At 38.4% G+C, this 15,509-nt stretch overlaps 1 protein-coding gene across 2 annotated transcripts in view; it reads left to right on the top strand.

The window, feature by feature from the left end:
* Nucleotides 1–15,509, top strand: part of LOC136876979 (EH domain-binding protein 1) — a 414,289-nt gene that overhangs the window by 222,078 nt on the left and 176,702 nt on the right. For both annotated transcript variants that reach the window (XM_067150754.2, XM_067150753.2), the window contains exons 18-19: nt 14,856–14,989; nt 15,181–15,393. In XM_067150754.2, coding sequence (XP_067006855.2) covers nt 14,856–14,989; nt 15,181–15,393 — 347 coding nt within the window. The remainder of the gene's footprint in view (nt 1–14,855; nt 14,990–15,180; nt 15,394–15,509) is intronic.

The raw sequence follows: 15,509 nt of genomic DNA, 5'->3' as shown, positions 1-15,509 counted from the left end.
TTTCTTGCTTTTCTTTAGCCATTTCTTTTTTCACCTTGTTCCTTTCTTTTATTTATTTTATTTTCTTTTTTCTTTTTTTTTAAATTTTGTCTGTCCACCACCGTGTCTCCTTTCCCTTATCCTTTACTTTTGTTTTCCTGCATACCTCAATTGCTGCTTCCACAAATGTCTGTCTTAAATTGTCCCACTCTTCTTCTCCATTTTGTAATTTTCTGTGTTAGGCAACTTCCTTTTTATAAAGTCTTGGAATGCCATTTTTTTTTATCTTCCCCCTTCAGTTCCCAAATCCTGATCTTTGGCTTCTTCTTCAGTACATTTTTAGGGATTTTTACTTGTTTTAATTCTACAATTAATCTATGATCACCTCCCATACTTTCACTGGGGATTATCTTCGTATTCATAACGATCTTCTGTTATTATAAAATCGATGAGTGTTCCATACTGTCCATCCCAACTATATCGGCTGATCTTATGGCTATTCCTCTTCATAAACTATGTGTTCTTTATTATCAGGATATTTCTGATGATAATAATAATAACACTAATTATTGATATGATAGCAAAGAGTACAGCTGACAAACTAGCTGAAATTATGGACTATGTAGAAAAAGTGTATGTAAGGGGAAGAATTACGAGAGAGTGAAGAAGTTTGCAACCACATGGCTGGTGGTGGGTAATTCTTTTCAAGCACTGTAAACATTTGAAACAGATTCTGTGAACTTGGATGTTAATTTTGCAAGATCATCAATTACACGGTCATACTCTTCTCTCCACTTTTTAAAGGTTTCTCTCATGTTTTACATCAGCTGGATCTGCTGTGTGCCTAGCCATAGCAGCAGACTGAACCAAGGTCATACATACATACATACATACATACATACATACATACATACTTGCATGACCACCTTGTTGCTAGCAGATAAATAACGGATTTCCATGAGCAGATTCCAGATTGTTAAGATATTGACTAAAATCTTAGAACAGTAATATTATTTACAATCGGTAAAGCGCTTTCGCATTCAAAAATTTAAATTCAAACTTTTGGAAACAGCTTGTTACAATTGTATTTTTAAATTTAGAAATTGAATATTTTCTGAGTGGACAGATGAAGGAGGAATTATGAAAGTGGAAAGAGTTTGTCATCCTGAACTTCCATTTTTGTCCTGTGCCTTTTATCTCCCTTACTGTCTACTGTTATAAATAGACTCTTCTTTAATGAGATAAAAAAAATACCATGTTTGCTTACATAATTATTGCACTTTTTGTCTAAAAAATAGGTGGAAAATCTGGCTGCAATATTTGTTTGTGTAATTCTGACACAAAAATTTCATTTACAAAGAAATTAAGGTACATAAAATGTATACACAACACTTAGGAAAGACACAAATTGATGATCATTTGGCATAAAATTATCCAATTGGTTTTCTTTTGAGCTGTCAAGAGCATAAGCTTACTGCTGGCACATTTAACATTCAGCTTTGAACTAGACTGTTGGTACTAGAAATATATCCTTTCTGTTGGGGCTAGTAATAGCACCCGAAGCAAAATAAATATGCCGATCACATCCACATATAATGGTATACTAAAAAGAAGAAAATCCTTTCCATTTTTTGCTATTCATTGCTACTGCAGAAAGAACTGGTGCTATTATCACGTCCATCTCTCCTGAGCAAATCGTCTTCACTCCCGTCTAATGTATTGAAGATTCCTGTCTTCTTGAAGCTGTTTCCAATCATCTCCAGAGAAATCAATTCTTGAGAAATGGCATAATCTCGTTAAGTGATATCACATATTCCAGAAGTTGAAACCTGCCCGCTTTCAGGTCACAAAACACTTTGTGACGCATGTTGGTAGCTTGAAGTGCGTTTTTCTGTTTCCGCTAGTACTGCTCTTAGCAAAAATGCTAAATAAAAAAATAAGGATAGTGTTGAGGTTGAGGATATGTCTAATACTGGCGAAGTGCTGACATTTACCTATGATAATAAGGACATTTACAAAAAAGATACTAAGTGTGAAAGCTAGAACAGCAGCTGGGATTGATAATATTTCTGGGGATATACTAAAGGTCCTGGGTTGGGATATAATGTCATATCTGAAATAATCATTTGATTACTGTTTGTATGAAAGAGTTATACAAAATGACTGGAGAGTTGCAACAATAGCGAAGTGTACAAAGGAAAGAATGATAAACGTACCCTGAGTGGCCAGAAGTCATGGGAAGACACTGAATGTGACGAGCTGCTCCTCCACGAGCCCTCAAAACAGCAGCAACATGGCGAGGCATCGACTCTACTAGGTGTTCAAATAGTTCTGGAGGGATCTGAACCCATGCATCTTGCACTCTACCCTCAATTGGTCTTGTGTAGGTGGTGCGGGGCTTATGGAGCATAAAACAGCATTCCATAAATGCTCGATTGGATTAAGATCAGGGGATCTGGAGGCCCAATCCATGGTCGTATTTTCAGTGGAGTGCTCCTCCAACCACCTGCATACCATCACAGAGCGGTGACATGGCGCATTGTCCTGTTGAAACATGGCATCTCCGTCAAGGTACCCTTGGGCCAGAAAGGGATGCAGATGGTCTGAAAGAATGGTCACATAACATGTACCTATCAGCACTCCCTGCAGCCATACAGTGAGCCTAATTGTGACCATGAGAACGCTGCCCAGACCAGAACTGAGCTACTGTTCACCTGAACACAGCCTTGTTGACACGCAGGACCCATAGCTTCATGGGGCACACGCCACACACTCGCGTGCCCATCAGCTCAATACAACTGGGACCGGGATTCATCGGACCATACCACATGCTGCCCCTGTTCCATGGTCCATTGCCAGTGTTCGCGGGCCCGTGCACGTTGTTGAGCTCTGTGTGAAGGTGTCGGTAAAGGGACATGAGTAGATCGTTGGCTGGTGAAGCCTATGTTGTGTTGTTGCCTCCTTACAGTCCTGGTAGAAATGGGTTCCTGGCTCCCAACATTCAACTGGATGGTGATCTGACTCACAGTAGCCCATCTAGCACCCAGTATGGTTCTGCGGAGGCAACATGATGTCTGTTCGTTAAACACCTGTGGTCTTCTCATGCAGCGGTTCACGCAGATGGTAACATTCTCTCTGCGATATTGAATATCCACCCCTGACACTGTTGACCTCGGAAACCCGAATTTGCGTGTGATCTCCAGAATGCTGAAAACCCATACGCCGATGATCATCCTATGTTCAAAGTCAGTTAACTCGTGACACTGGTGTCTGTGACAGATTGCTCAGCTACACCGCAGCTAGCCACACGCTCAGGGGTCATACACGGCTCATTTTCTAATGGAACAACCCTTTCCGTGACTTTTGGCCACGCAGTGTAAAGCGGCTAATCACAGGCCAATCAGTTTTACATGTGTTGCTTTTAAGCTCTGGGAAAGCATTCTTTCTGATTATATTAGATACATTTGCAAAATTACTAACTGGTTTGATAGAAAGCAGTTTAGGTTTAGGAAAGTTTATTCCAGTGAGGCTGAACTGGCAGGATTCCAGCAAGGTATAGCAGATAGTTTTGATTCAGGAAGTCAAATGAATTGTATCGATATTGACCTACCCAAGGCTTTTGATAGAGTAGGTCATGGGAGATTACTTACGGAACTGTTGAACTAGAGAAAAGAGTGGTTGAGTGTGTGCCTAAATTTCTAAAAAATAGAACTCTGTGATTTAGAGTAGGTTAGGCCTTATGTGATGTTACTCTAAGAAGAGGTCCCCAAGGCCAAAGGAATTTTACCTTGATCTAAGGGCTGCTTTGAGGTCCACTCAGCCTGCTTGCTTAGGGGCTGTAGTGCCGTGGGGCTTGGTCTGGTTTTCATTGTAAGGGATAAAGCAGGAGGATTTTTAGCAATGTGGTAATGTTGTAGTAGTAGTAGTAGTAGTAGTAGTTGTTGTTGTTGTTGTTGTTGTTGTTGTTGTTCCCTCCTTAGCTTGTGATTTGAATGTTTTACACTAATATTGGACTGTTTTTTTGTGTATATATGAATGATTTAACTGGAGAAGAAAGAAAGCAAGATTCTGGGACCTATGTTGGTGGACAATGAAGATTAAGACCTAACAAAGGGTTATACAAAAAGATTCAGGGAATGATAGAGTCGATGAAGAAGAGACGAATACGATTTTATGGGCATCTCCTACATATGAAAACTCTTCACACATTTTGAGGAAAAAAAATTGTTCGCAGATGGTTTATGGAGATACATGCTGGTATGGTGAGAACAGGCATTAGTCATGAACACATCCAAAACAGGAACCACTTTCAATAATTGGTTTCATACTTCAGAGACTTCCGAGAAGAAAGAGAAAAGGAATCTTCAAAGGTGATCTTTTCAGATGAAAGAAGGAAGCAGATAAGCCAACGAATGAAGCTATATTGGCAGAAGATCAAAGGCAGGGAAGGGAAAAGATGATCCAGGGTACCGTAGTTGTCACTCTGTGCTCCATAGTGGCCAAAATTGAACAGAAGAAGAATGAATGAATGAATGTTGCAAAATTTGCACTGAGAATTCTTGGATGTAATAAGACGAACTGCTCGACAAATGGTATGTTCCATGCTGTCAGTTGAGAGAAGGTGTGGAATGACATTAGTAGAGAAAGAAGCCTTAGGGGAGCTTTTAAATGTAGGAAAGATCATAATATGAAGATAAAAGTGGAATTCAAGAGGACAAATTGGGGCAACTATTCTTCTATAGAAAGAGGAATTAGGGATTGGAATAACCTATCAAGGGAAATGCTGATAAATTCCATGTTCTTTTGAAATCATTTAAGAAAAGAGTAGGTAAATAACTGATAGGGAATGCGCCACCTGGGCGACAGCCCTAAATGCAGATCAATGGTAATTGAGTACTGTACATTCCTGACAGACTGGAAAGAGCAATTAAATCCGGTCAGCACTGGCTCACCCACTGATCTAGTTGAGGTCTGCAGATTTGAAAAAAGAAAGTCTGCTGTAACTGGTTCAGAACAATTTGGCCTTGAAGGTCCTTATATAGCAAGATGAAGTGAAAGGCATCAACTTACCTCAGCATGCTGCCTTACCAGCCGGCATCCTTGCAAATACTATCTGTCGTTCGCTCCAAGTACACTCCCTGTCCATGCCTCAGAGGCATTTTTTTGCATCTGCTACCCTTCTGTGCATCTTCAGCAGCTCTTTCTGCTTTCCTATACTGGTGTTGTCGCCTATTCTTTGTCTCCCTCATGTATTTCGTCAGAGTGTACAAGAGAGCTTATCCTCTATGTTTATAAATTCATGGGTGACTATATCAGTGCCGTATGCAAAGAGTAGCGATTACCGGGTTTAAATCTCCACCTACCGGGCGAGTTGGCCATGTGCTGTGAGCTTGCATCCAGAAGATAGTGAGTTCGAACCCCACTGTTGGCAGCCTGAAGATGGTTTTCCAATTTAACTCTAGGCAAATGCTGGGGCTATTAATGCTGCAGCTACACTTCCTTCCTCTCCTAGGCCTTTCCTATCCCATAGTCACCATAAAAACTATCTGTTGATAAACTTAACCATGATAAGTATTTGATTAGATCCTGTATTGACTTTATTTTAAAAAATTAAAATAGTTTGTGTTGGGTCCACCTTGTCAGTACATACTTTATAATTGAATATTATTTATTCATACATGTTTCAGGAACTTTATGCATTCCTTCATCAGTGAAGTTGATCAAAGAATAAAAGCAATATAACACTATTGTTTAGCCCACAATGTAAAGAAGTATTATATCATAATTCACCATATCAGTGAATAAACAAACTTCAGTGTAATATTATGAAAATTATCATTACATAAAATTTTAATATTTTGATGATGTTGAATGAGAATACCTAAATGTAAGATCTTCAATTTTATCTTTTTTCTTTTTCTTTCTCTTAAATTTTTAAATACTAGTTTATACAATGGGTTCTCATCTGTACTTTCTCTCATTTAAACTTGATTCAAAGTCTTTTTTTTTTTTTTCGAGCAAGATATATTTCTAAACTTTCTAAAACATTCATGAATTTTCCCTTTTTGGCTTAATGTATTAATTCCATGTCATTAGAAATGTCTGTGAATTTTATTCTTTTCAACCATTTGCTCTCCCATTTCTGAATATCTTTTATGTTTGACTGCATTAACATGTTCTTTGTACCTTATAGCTAAACTTCTTCCAGACTGTCCTATGTATCACTGCCTACATGTTTGGCATGTAAATTTGTAAATTCCTGACTTTTAAATTTACATTTATTCTCAATTTTATTTGAATTAAAAATTATCTTATTAGCATTATCAGTTTTGTATGGTATATTGGTGTTCCTCTTTCGGAAAATTTTAGTCAGATGATAAGAGTGCTTATTTCAAAAAGAGCGGCAAATTTCTTTTTCTCCTTTCGATCTTTAACTAAAGTTGTTTTTGGTTCATTTTTCATTTTATTTATCATTCTATTAATAAATTGTCTGGAGTATCCGTTGTTATGAGCGATTTTGTGTATTATATTTATTTCTCTATTATAATTCTTCTAGAGCTATGAACATCCATACCGGGAGAGTTGGCCGTGCGGTTAAGGGCGCGCAGCTGTGAGCTCGCATCTGGGAGATACTGGGTTCGAACTCCACTGTTGGCAACCCTGAAGATGGTTTTCCGTGGTTTCCCATTTTCACACTAGGCAAATTCTGGGGCTGTACCTTAAGGCCACGGCCATTCCTTCCCATTCCTAGACCTTTCCTCTCCCATCGTCGCCATAAGACCTATCTGTGTCGGTGCAACATAAAGCAGATAGAAAAAAAAAATGAACATACGTAGACATTTCTAATGACATGAAATTAATACATTCGGCCAAAAAGGGAGATTTCATAAATGTTTGAAAAGTTTAGAAATTTATCTTGCTCAAAAAAAGACTTTGAATCAAGTTTAATTGAAAGAAGTACAGATGAAAACCCATTGTATAAACTAACGTTTAATCATTTAAGGAAAAGAAAGAAATAAGAAGAACAGATAAAACGTGAAGATCTTAAATTTTTTTTGGTATTCTTACTCAAAAACATCCAGATATTTCAATTTTATGTAATGATAATTTTAATAATATTTCAGTACTGTTTATTTATTCATTGATATGGTGAACAATGATATAATACTTCTTTAAATTGCAGGCTAAACAAAAGATAGTGTCATTGTTTTTATTCTTTGATTGACTTCACTGATGCACAATGTTCCTGAAACATGTATGAATAAATACAGTAATTTTCAGTTATAAAAAGTGTATTGACAAGGTGGACCCAACACAAACTATTTTAAATAGCTTTAGAGCTATCTGTGTTGGTGCGACGTAAAGTAAAATTGTAAAAGAAATCCCCACTTCAAAGTTTCAATTTCTTTTTAAATTGAAATATAAAACAGTATGAAATTAACTGAATATATAAACTTTTATGGTTTTCAGATATGCTAGGGGGCCAGAATTTAGTTTCAGGAGTTCTTTCGCATGCTGGTATATCTTCCGACACGAGGCTGACCTATTTGAACACTTTCAGTTATAATTAGACAGACCTAAGATCAAACCTGATGACTTGGGCTCAGAAATCTTTTTGTTAGTTTCTCACATTCATAGTAACACCTGTGACCAGAGGTAATAATAGCATGTGTGTGTTTGAGTCATCAGTCAATAGACTGGTTTGATGCAGCCTCCATGCCACCCTATCCTGTGCTAACTTTTCATTTCTACGTAACTACTGCATCCTACATCTGCTCTAACCTGCTTGTCATATTCACACCTTGGTCTACCCCTACCGTTCATACCACCTACACTTCCTTCAAAAACCAACTGAACAAGTCCTGGGTGTCTTAAGATGTGCCCTATCATTCTATCTCTTCTTCTCATCAAATTTAGCCAAATCGATCTCCTCTCACCAATTCGATTCATTATCTCTTCATTTGTAATTCGATCTATTCATCTCACCTTCAGCATTCTTCTGTAACACCAAATTTCAAAAGCTTCTATTCTCTTTCTTTCTTAGCTAGTTATCGTCCATGGTTCACTTCCATACAATGCCATGCTCCAAACGAAAGTCTTCAAAAACATCTTTCTAATTCCTATATCAATGTTTGAAGTGAGCAAATTTCTTTTTTTTAAGAAAGCTCTTCCTTGGTTGTGGTAATCTGCATTTCATGTCACGTAATCACATGCAAAAACCGGGGATTATCTATTGTGAACTTTTGTAATAGTGAGAAGTGACAGTACATATGACAAACTTTGTTTATACAATGCAAAATTTGTGTGCTGTATCTTTATTAATTATGATGATTAATAAAGTGTTTATTATTATTATATCCTCCTTACTTCTCCCATTGTTAGTTATTTTACTACCAAGTAACAATATTCATCTACTTCCTTTAAGACTTAATTTCCTAATTTAATATTTCCTGCATCACCTGCCTTTGTTCGGCTGCACTCCATTACTTTTGTTTTGGACTTATTTATTTTCATCTTGTACTCCTTAACCAAGACTTGGTCCATACCATTCAGCAGCTTCTCGAGATCTTCTGCAGTCTCAGATAAAATAACAATATCATCGGCAAATCTCAAGGTTATGATTTCCTCTCCTTGGATTGTGATTCCATTTCCAAATTCCTCTTTGATTTCCTTTACTGCCTGTTCTGTGTAAACATTGAAAAGGAGAGGGGACAAACTGCAGCCTTGCCTCACTCCTTTCCGGATTGCTGCTTCTTTTTCAAAGCCCTCGATTCTTATCACTGCAGACTGATTTTTATATAGATTGTAGATAATTCTTCGTTCTCGGTATCTGATTCCAATCACCTTCAGAATCTTAAATAGCTTGGTCCAATCAACATTATCGAATGCCGTTTCTAGATCTACGAATGCCATGCACGTGGGCTTGTCCTTCTTGATTCGATCCTCTAAGATCAGACGCAATGTCAGGATTGCTTCACGTGTTCCTACATTTCTTCTGAAGCCAAATTAATCCTCTCCCAACTCAGCTTCAACTTGTTTTTCCATTCTTCTGTAAACAATACGTGTTAAAATTTTGCAGGCATGAGATACTAAACTAATGGTGCGATAGTTTTCACATCTGTCACCACCGGCTTTCTTGGGAATAGGTATAACAACATTCTGCCGAAAATCGGATGGGACTTCTGTCTCACACATCTTACACGCTAAATGGAATAACCTTGCCATGCTGGTTTCTCCTAAGGCAGTCAGTAATTCAGAGGGAATGTCATCAGTTCCAGGTGCCTTCTTCCTATTTAGGTTGCTCACAGTTCTGTCAAACTCTGACCTCAAAATTGGGTCTCCCATTTCATCAGCATCAACAGCCTCTTCTTGTTCCAGAACCAAATTATCTACATCTTCACCTTGATACAACTGTTGGATATGTTCCTGCCATCTTTTCTGCTTTGTCTTCTTTCCCTAGAAGTGGCTTTCCATCTGAGCTCTTAATGTTCATACATCTAGATTTCCTTTCTCCAACGGGTTCCTTGATTTTCCTGTATGCAGCATCTTCCTTTCCTAGGATCATACAACCTTCGAACATCCTTGCACTTCTCATTCAGCCACTCTTCCTTAGCTACCTTGCACTTTCTATCCACTTGATTCTTTAATCGCCTGTATTCTTTTCTGCCCTCTTCATTTCTAGCATTCTTATATTTTTGTCGTTCATCAATCAGGTCTAGTATCTCCTGAGTTATCCACTGATTCTTAGTTGATCTTTTCTTCCTTCCTAACATTTCTTCAGCAGACCTGCTGACTTCATTTTTCATGAGTATCCACTCTTCCTCTGTTGTGTTTCCTTCAGCCTCTTCATTTAGTCCTTTTGCAACATGTTCCTTGAAACAATCCCTCACACTCTCTTTCAACTTGTCTAGATCCCATCTTTTTGCTTTCTTTCCTTTCTTCAATTTCTTCAGCTTCAGATGGCATTTCATGATCAACAAGTTGTGGTCAGAGTTCATGTCTGCTCCTGGGAAAGTTTTGCAATCCAACACCTGGTTTCTGAATCTCTGCCTAATCATAATGAAGTCTATTTGATATCTTCCAGTGTCTCCAGGTCTTGTCCACGTATACAGCCTTCGTTTGTGGTCTTTGAACCAAGTATTGGCAAGGACTAAATTATGATCAGTGCATAATTGAACCAGCCGAATTCCTCTTTCGTTCCTTTGTCCCAGTCCGAACTCTCCTACTGTATTACCTTCTCTTCCTTGGCCTACCACTGCATTCCAGTCTCCCATCACAATTAGATTCTTGTCACCTTTTACATATTGTATTAAATCTTCTATCTTTTCATATGTTCTTTCGATTTCCTCATCATCCGCTGAGCTAGTAAGCATATAGACCTCCACTATTGTGGTGGGCATTGGTTTAGTGTCTATCTGATGACAATAATTTTTTCACTATGCTGGTCGTAGTAGCTTACTCGCTGTCCTATTTTCTTATTCATTATTAAACCAACTCTTGCATTTCCTCTGTTTGATTTTGTGTTGATAATTCGGTAGTCGCCTGACCAAAAATCCTGTTCTTCCTGCCAACGTACCTCACTTATACCAACTACATCTAACTTTAGTCTATCCACCTCCCTTTTCAGATTCTCTAATCTACCACAACGATTCAAACTTCTAACATTCCACGCTCCGACTCGCAGAATGTCGGTATCCATCTTCCTGATGATCGCCCCCTCTCGTGTAGTCCCCATCCGGAGATCCGAATGTGGGACTAGTTTACCTCCGGAATACTTCACCCGGAAGGAAGCCGTCATCAATACATCATTCATACAGAAAGAGCTGCATGTCCTCAGGAGTTAGTTACGGCTGTAGGTTCCTGTTGCTTTCAGCCGTGTAGCAGTATCAACACAGCTAAGCCATGTTGGGTATTATTACAAGGCCATATCAGTCAATCATCCAGACTGCCGCCCTTGCAACTTCCGAAAGGCTGCTACCCCCTGTCGATGAACCATTCCTTAGTCTGGTCTCTCAACAGATACCCATCCGATATGGTTGCACCTGTGGCTCGGCTATCTGCTTCATTGGGACATGCAAGCCTTCCCACCGCGGCAAGGTTACATGGTTCGCAGGAGAGGATAATAGCCTAATAAAGTAATAATAATAAATACTGTATGCAGTATATACAGTACTGAAATTACAGACTGCTGTAATCATCAAGATATGTCATAACAAGCAAGGTGGTGACTGCAGTGTAAATCTAACTGCATCGATACAGCTTGTGTTCAAAATGTGCACCCTCTCGTCTCACGCAATTTTCATAACTGTTCTTTAGATTGTTGAACATGTTGATGAACTCAGCTTGCCACAAAGACACACAAAATTACTGTATCTTCTTTTGTAATTTGGGAACATACGTTGGTGGGTTTGCCGACTGGAAAATAGATTTTTCTCCATCCCCATATGGAGGCATCTAGGGACGTGAGATCCAATGAGTGGGAAAGGTACAAGAAGTGAAGTGATCTCCAGAGTGTTGTTGTAGAAGGGCAAGTGACCGCCTTTCAATGTGGGCTGTAGCTCCTTCTTGCTTCCATCGACGTTGCAATGGCAGGTTTCTGGTGACATTCATTACTCTTTGATGTTCAAAGTATGTATGTAATTTCATAACTGTTTGTTTTGCCGTACGCTGTAAATAATATATCAGTAAAATGTATTTCAATAACCAGTCTTAAATATGAACTCTCCTCTGACAAATATCTGCTTTCACCACTTAACTGTATGAAATTCTCAACCTGTACACTGATTGATGATGCTTCTTGTAAATCTATCTATGCTACTAATAAAAGTGAGATGGTGTCTGTATATTTGTTTATTCTGGATAGGCTCATAAACTACTGGGTTGATTGAGCTGAAATTTGATAAGAATGTAGCTTGAAATCCCAAGTCATGCCAGGATTATCTTCGATTTTGATATATTTCACCGTTTTGAACTAGTGGTGGGGTTTTTCTGTTTTTGAAATTAGAGATGTAAACTGGTGTTGCATTTATGAACATCATCTGTGGATGGACAGGACAAACTGCAGGAGGCTCGTACACAACCACACACGGCTTGCTGGCGTGAAGAAATGATGATGAGGATTCCACAGAATGTGTTTGGATTCTACAGTTGTATTGTTGGGGGTGCTGGGTGTTCTTATCCATATTTGAAAATAGTTGTGAGCTGTAGTTCATTTATTCACCCATTTTGATTATCATCATTGTATTATGTGTATATTCCACGTCATTATCTAGAGAACCAGTGCCTCAGTCATGGCCAACTTGACGTGGCATGCTCTCACATGGCGAGTGGGCATACCCCGATGAGAAGATCGTAAATATTGCCTACAAGAACGTGTTGTAAGACACACACATTCTTGCGGGCCACCTTAATTTAACCACTTTAATCCTTGCTCATAAATCCATATGAAGAATGTCGGCAGCCCTGAAAATGGTTTTCCGTGGTTTCCCATTTTCACACCAGGCAAATGCTGGGGCTGTACCTTAAGGCCACGGCCGTTTCCTTCTCACTCCTAGCCCTTCCCTGTCCCATCATCGCCATAAGACCTATCTGTGTCGGTGCGACGTAAAGCAACTAGCAAAAAAAAAAATAATTAGTAAACGATGAGAATTTATTTTAACTTGTCATCCATATAACAGATTAATATTTTAATTCTGATCTCACAAAGTACTTAGGAGAGAGTATTTTTAATGTTACTTTCCATTTTGCATAACAAACTCGAGTTGTTTAAGTGTTACATTTGTAGTAATTTCAATATAGAAAAGAAATATTATGATAAGGGTTTTGAAAAGATAAATCACTTTCATCGTACATTGGAAACTTGTCGGAAAAACACACCATAATCAATAACAAAGGCGACAAAATAATCGGTAGGTGAATAGAAGAACAACAACAGAAAACAAAGACCAATAAACTAGACTTGCTATAGAATAAACAATAAGAGTAAAGTTTGAAGAGCTATGCTACCAAATGTATTGATACCACATATAATGGTTGCAAATAGGTCAATAATAATAAAAAGAAATACCATGGATAAGGGAAGCGACCGGGAATTAGAGGTATCAGTGGTAGAAACAGAAATCATGATTTAACAGGGTGAATAATAATATGTATTTTTGAACCAACAAATAAATACACTTAGAAAAGGGGACCGAAAGATTTAAAAATCATATTGAAACGACAACCGCATTAAAAATCAAATACAAGTGACGTAACTTGAATTAGAACCAGGCACATATAATAGTAATGAGAAAATAATCTGGACGGTGACTGAACATAAACTTTCTACTTAATTGCTCTTACAATAGTCCAAGTACCTAGGGCTAACAAGCGTAAACAATTTAAAGAAGAGCAGAAATGAAAAGGGAAGGGAATGCAAGGCGGGTGTGAGATGGGAGGGAAGTGACCTGCAAAGTAAACTCTCAGTTATGGAGAGAACAACCGCAAAGTGCTGGAATGATCATACATGAATAGGTGAAGGTGATTTTCAAAGTTCTCGAGAACATGTAATCGCCAGGCTCCAGTAGTATAGATCATGATCAGGGTAAAAGAAAAACATCACACTCGTAGATGGTCCACTACTGATCGATGACTTAAAGAGTTCAAAACCAGGCAAGGTTATAAAGCCTGAAGGGCAATGGGGGTTGAAGTCCCAACACAAAGTCACAAGCATAAATGCCTTTGCTCACCCATTTTGTCTCGAAGTGTAGTCCAGGCGGAGAAGATGGAAATAAAAGGCGTGTAAACACACAAACACACGAAAGATAGCTGACTGTCCTCCACGCCACACTGCAGTCGAAACTGGACTCATTTGTGGATGGAGTGGTCTAAGTTTTTATAGTACAAGCTTGGAAGGCACTAGAAGAATTTAAATACTAAGTTCTTTCGAGAAGGTGACATGGTGGGGACGTTGCAGTGACGTAGCGAACAACAGTACGGAGAGTTTGAAGCATTCAGTTGAACGATAAAAGATGATGGTTGCAGCAGTGCGATGGGTCGATCAGAAGGTAATTGAGCAGAATCTTGTAGATATTTTGGGGGGAATATTACACTGTCCCGTCTGTCACTGTGAACTTCAGAACTTTGCTTTCTCTTCCTGAGATTTCTCCTGTGGGCCTCTGCTCTGTTCCGTGGACATCTGTGATCTGTCACTCGTCGGTCTACTGGCTAGCTTTGTTATCTTTGCCAAATGCCAAATACAATAATACTTGATACCTACATTTTGCAACACACTTGAAACAGCATAAATGCTTGAGAAAATGGGTTCATCAAGTATGCAAAAAGGATATTTTCTCTAATTTGAACTTAAAAAGCCAGGGCACATGAATTACCTGATGGCAGGAATTATGTGAGTAAATACAGTATTCCTGTTCATTTTTTTCACAGCATTTCTCAACTGCTTCAAAGGAAAGCCATCTCTATCCAGGCTATGAAGTCTTTGAGAGGAATGGAAGGTAAAGGCTTCCATATTCGAAACCTCAGCTCTAAACAGTTAGTGATTAACTCTCTGCCACCTTTGCCCCCAGGAATTTACCTTGTACTCATTTTTGGTGAACCTCAGAGCTATGTGTGCCTCCAAGAGGGAAACTGTGTTTCTTGAATTTTTTGACTTCCTGACAGGGAATTGAACCCATATCCCTTTGAGTGAACTGCACTTGCCTTTACTGCTTCAGCTAGGTAGCCCCCTCTCAATTACTTCGTACATACTGAATATCCATACAACTCATAGGTTTTCAAGAAATGATATGGTTTTCTTCCAACCTTCTTGTCAATTTTTTTATTACTCAAGAACATCTTTTTCTATAAATTCTATGATTTTGTTCCTTTATTCTGTACAGGAGTAGCTGGTGAAGAAGGTAGTCCGTTATCAGAAAACCCGACTTCTGACAATCAGAATAATCCTTTATCAAGGTCTTCACCAGAACGTATTCATATGCCGTCATCACCAGGAGGATGGTCTTCTGAAAACAAGGTATGTTGAATAGTATACAGAAATCAAACATTCTGAATAAAACTGTATTTTATTTCTTGCTTACTGTAAATAGTGTATGTTATCTTGGAATGTTTTTATTTACGATAATTACTTCATTCATGAAGATATGCATAAAAGATTTCTCTTATGAAGATCAAGTTAATCTGTTAATTTAATGTATTCTCTTACAGTCTGAAAAGAATGGTAACATTCTGGCAAGATGTCCGTCCACACACTCGCCATTGAGCCCTAAAACACCATCAGAAATGACCCCTGGGGTACGCCTTGTACAGTCGTCCAATGATGATGAAGGAATAACAATAAAAGCATCACCTCTGCATTCATTTTCATCCCTCATCGATCGAATTTCTCCAGATAGAAATCCGGATGAGGCTCAAAGAGGGGTAAGTTGTTTCAGGGTGATACCAAGTTAATTTACACATAAGACCTGCGTGTTTTTTTCTTTTGATTTTTGAAGCCAAACAATTGGGCATATTTCAAAAATCAGTAAAAAAAAAAG

The sequence above is a fragment of the Anabrus simplex genome, chromosome 7 (assembly GCF_040414725.1).
Source record: "Anabrus simplex isolate iqAnaSimp1 chromosome 7, ASM4041472v1, whole genome shotgun sequence".
In the NCBI taxonomy this organism is placed as follows: Eukaryota; Metazoa; Arthropoda; class Insecta; order Orthoptera; family Tettigoniidae; genus Anabrus; species Anabrus simplex.
Note: the sequence above shows the minus strand (reverse complement) of the source record. Positions and strands in the feature narration are given on the sequence as shown.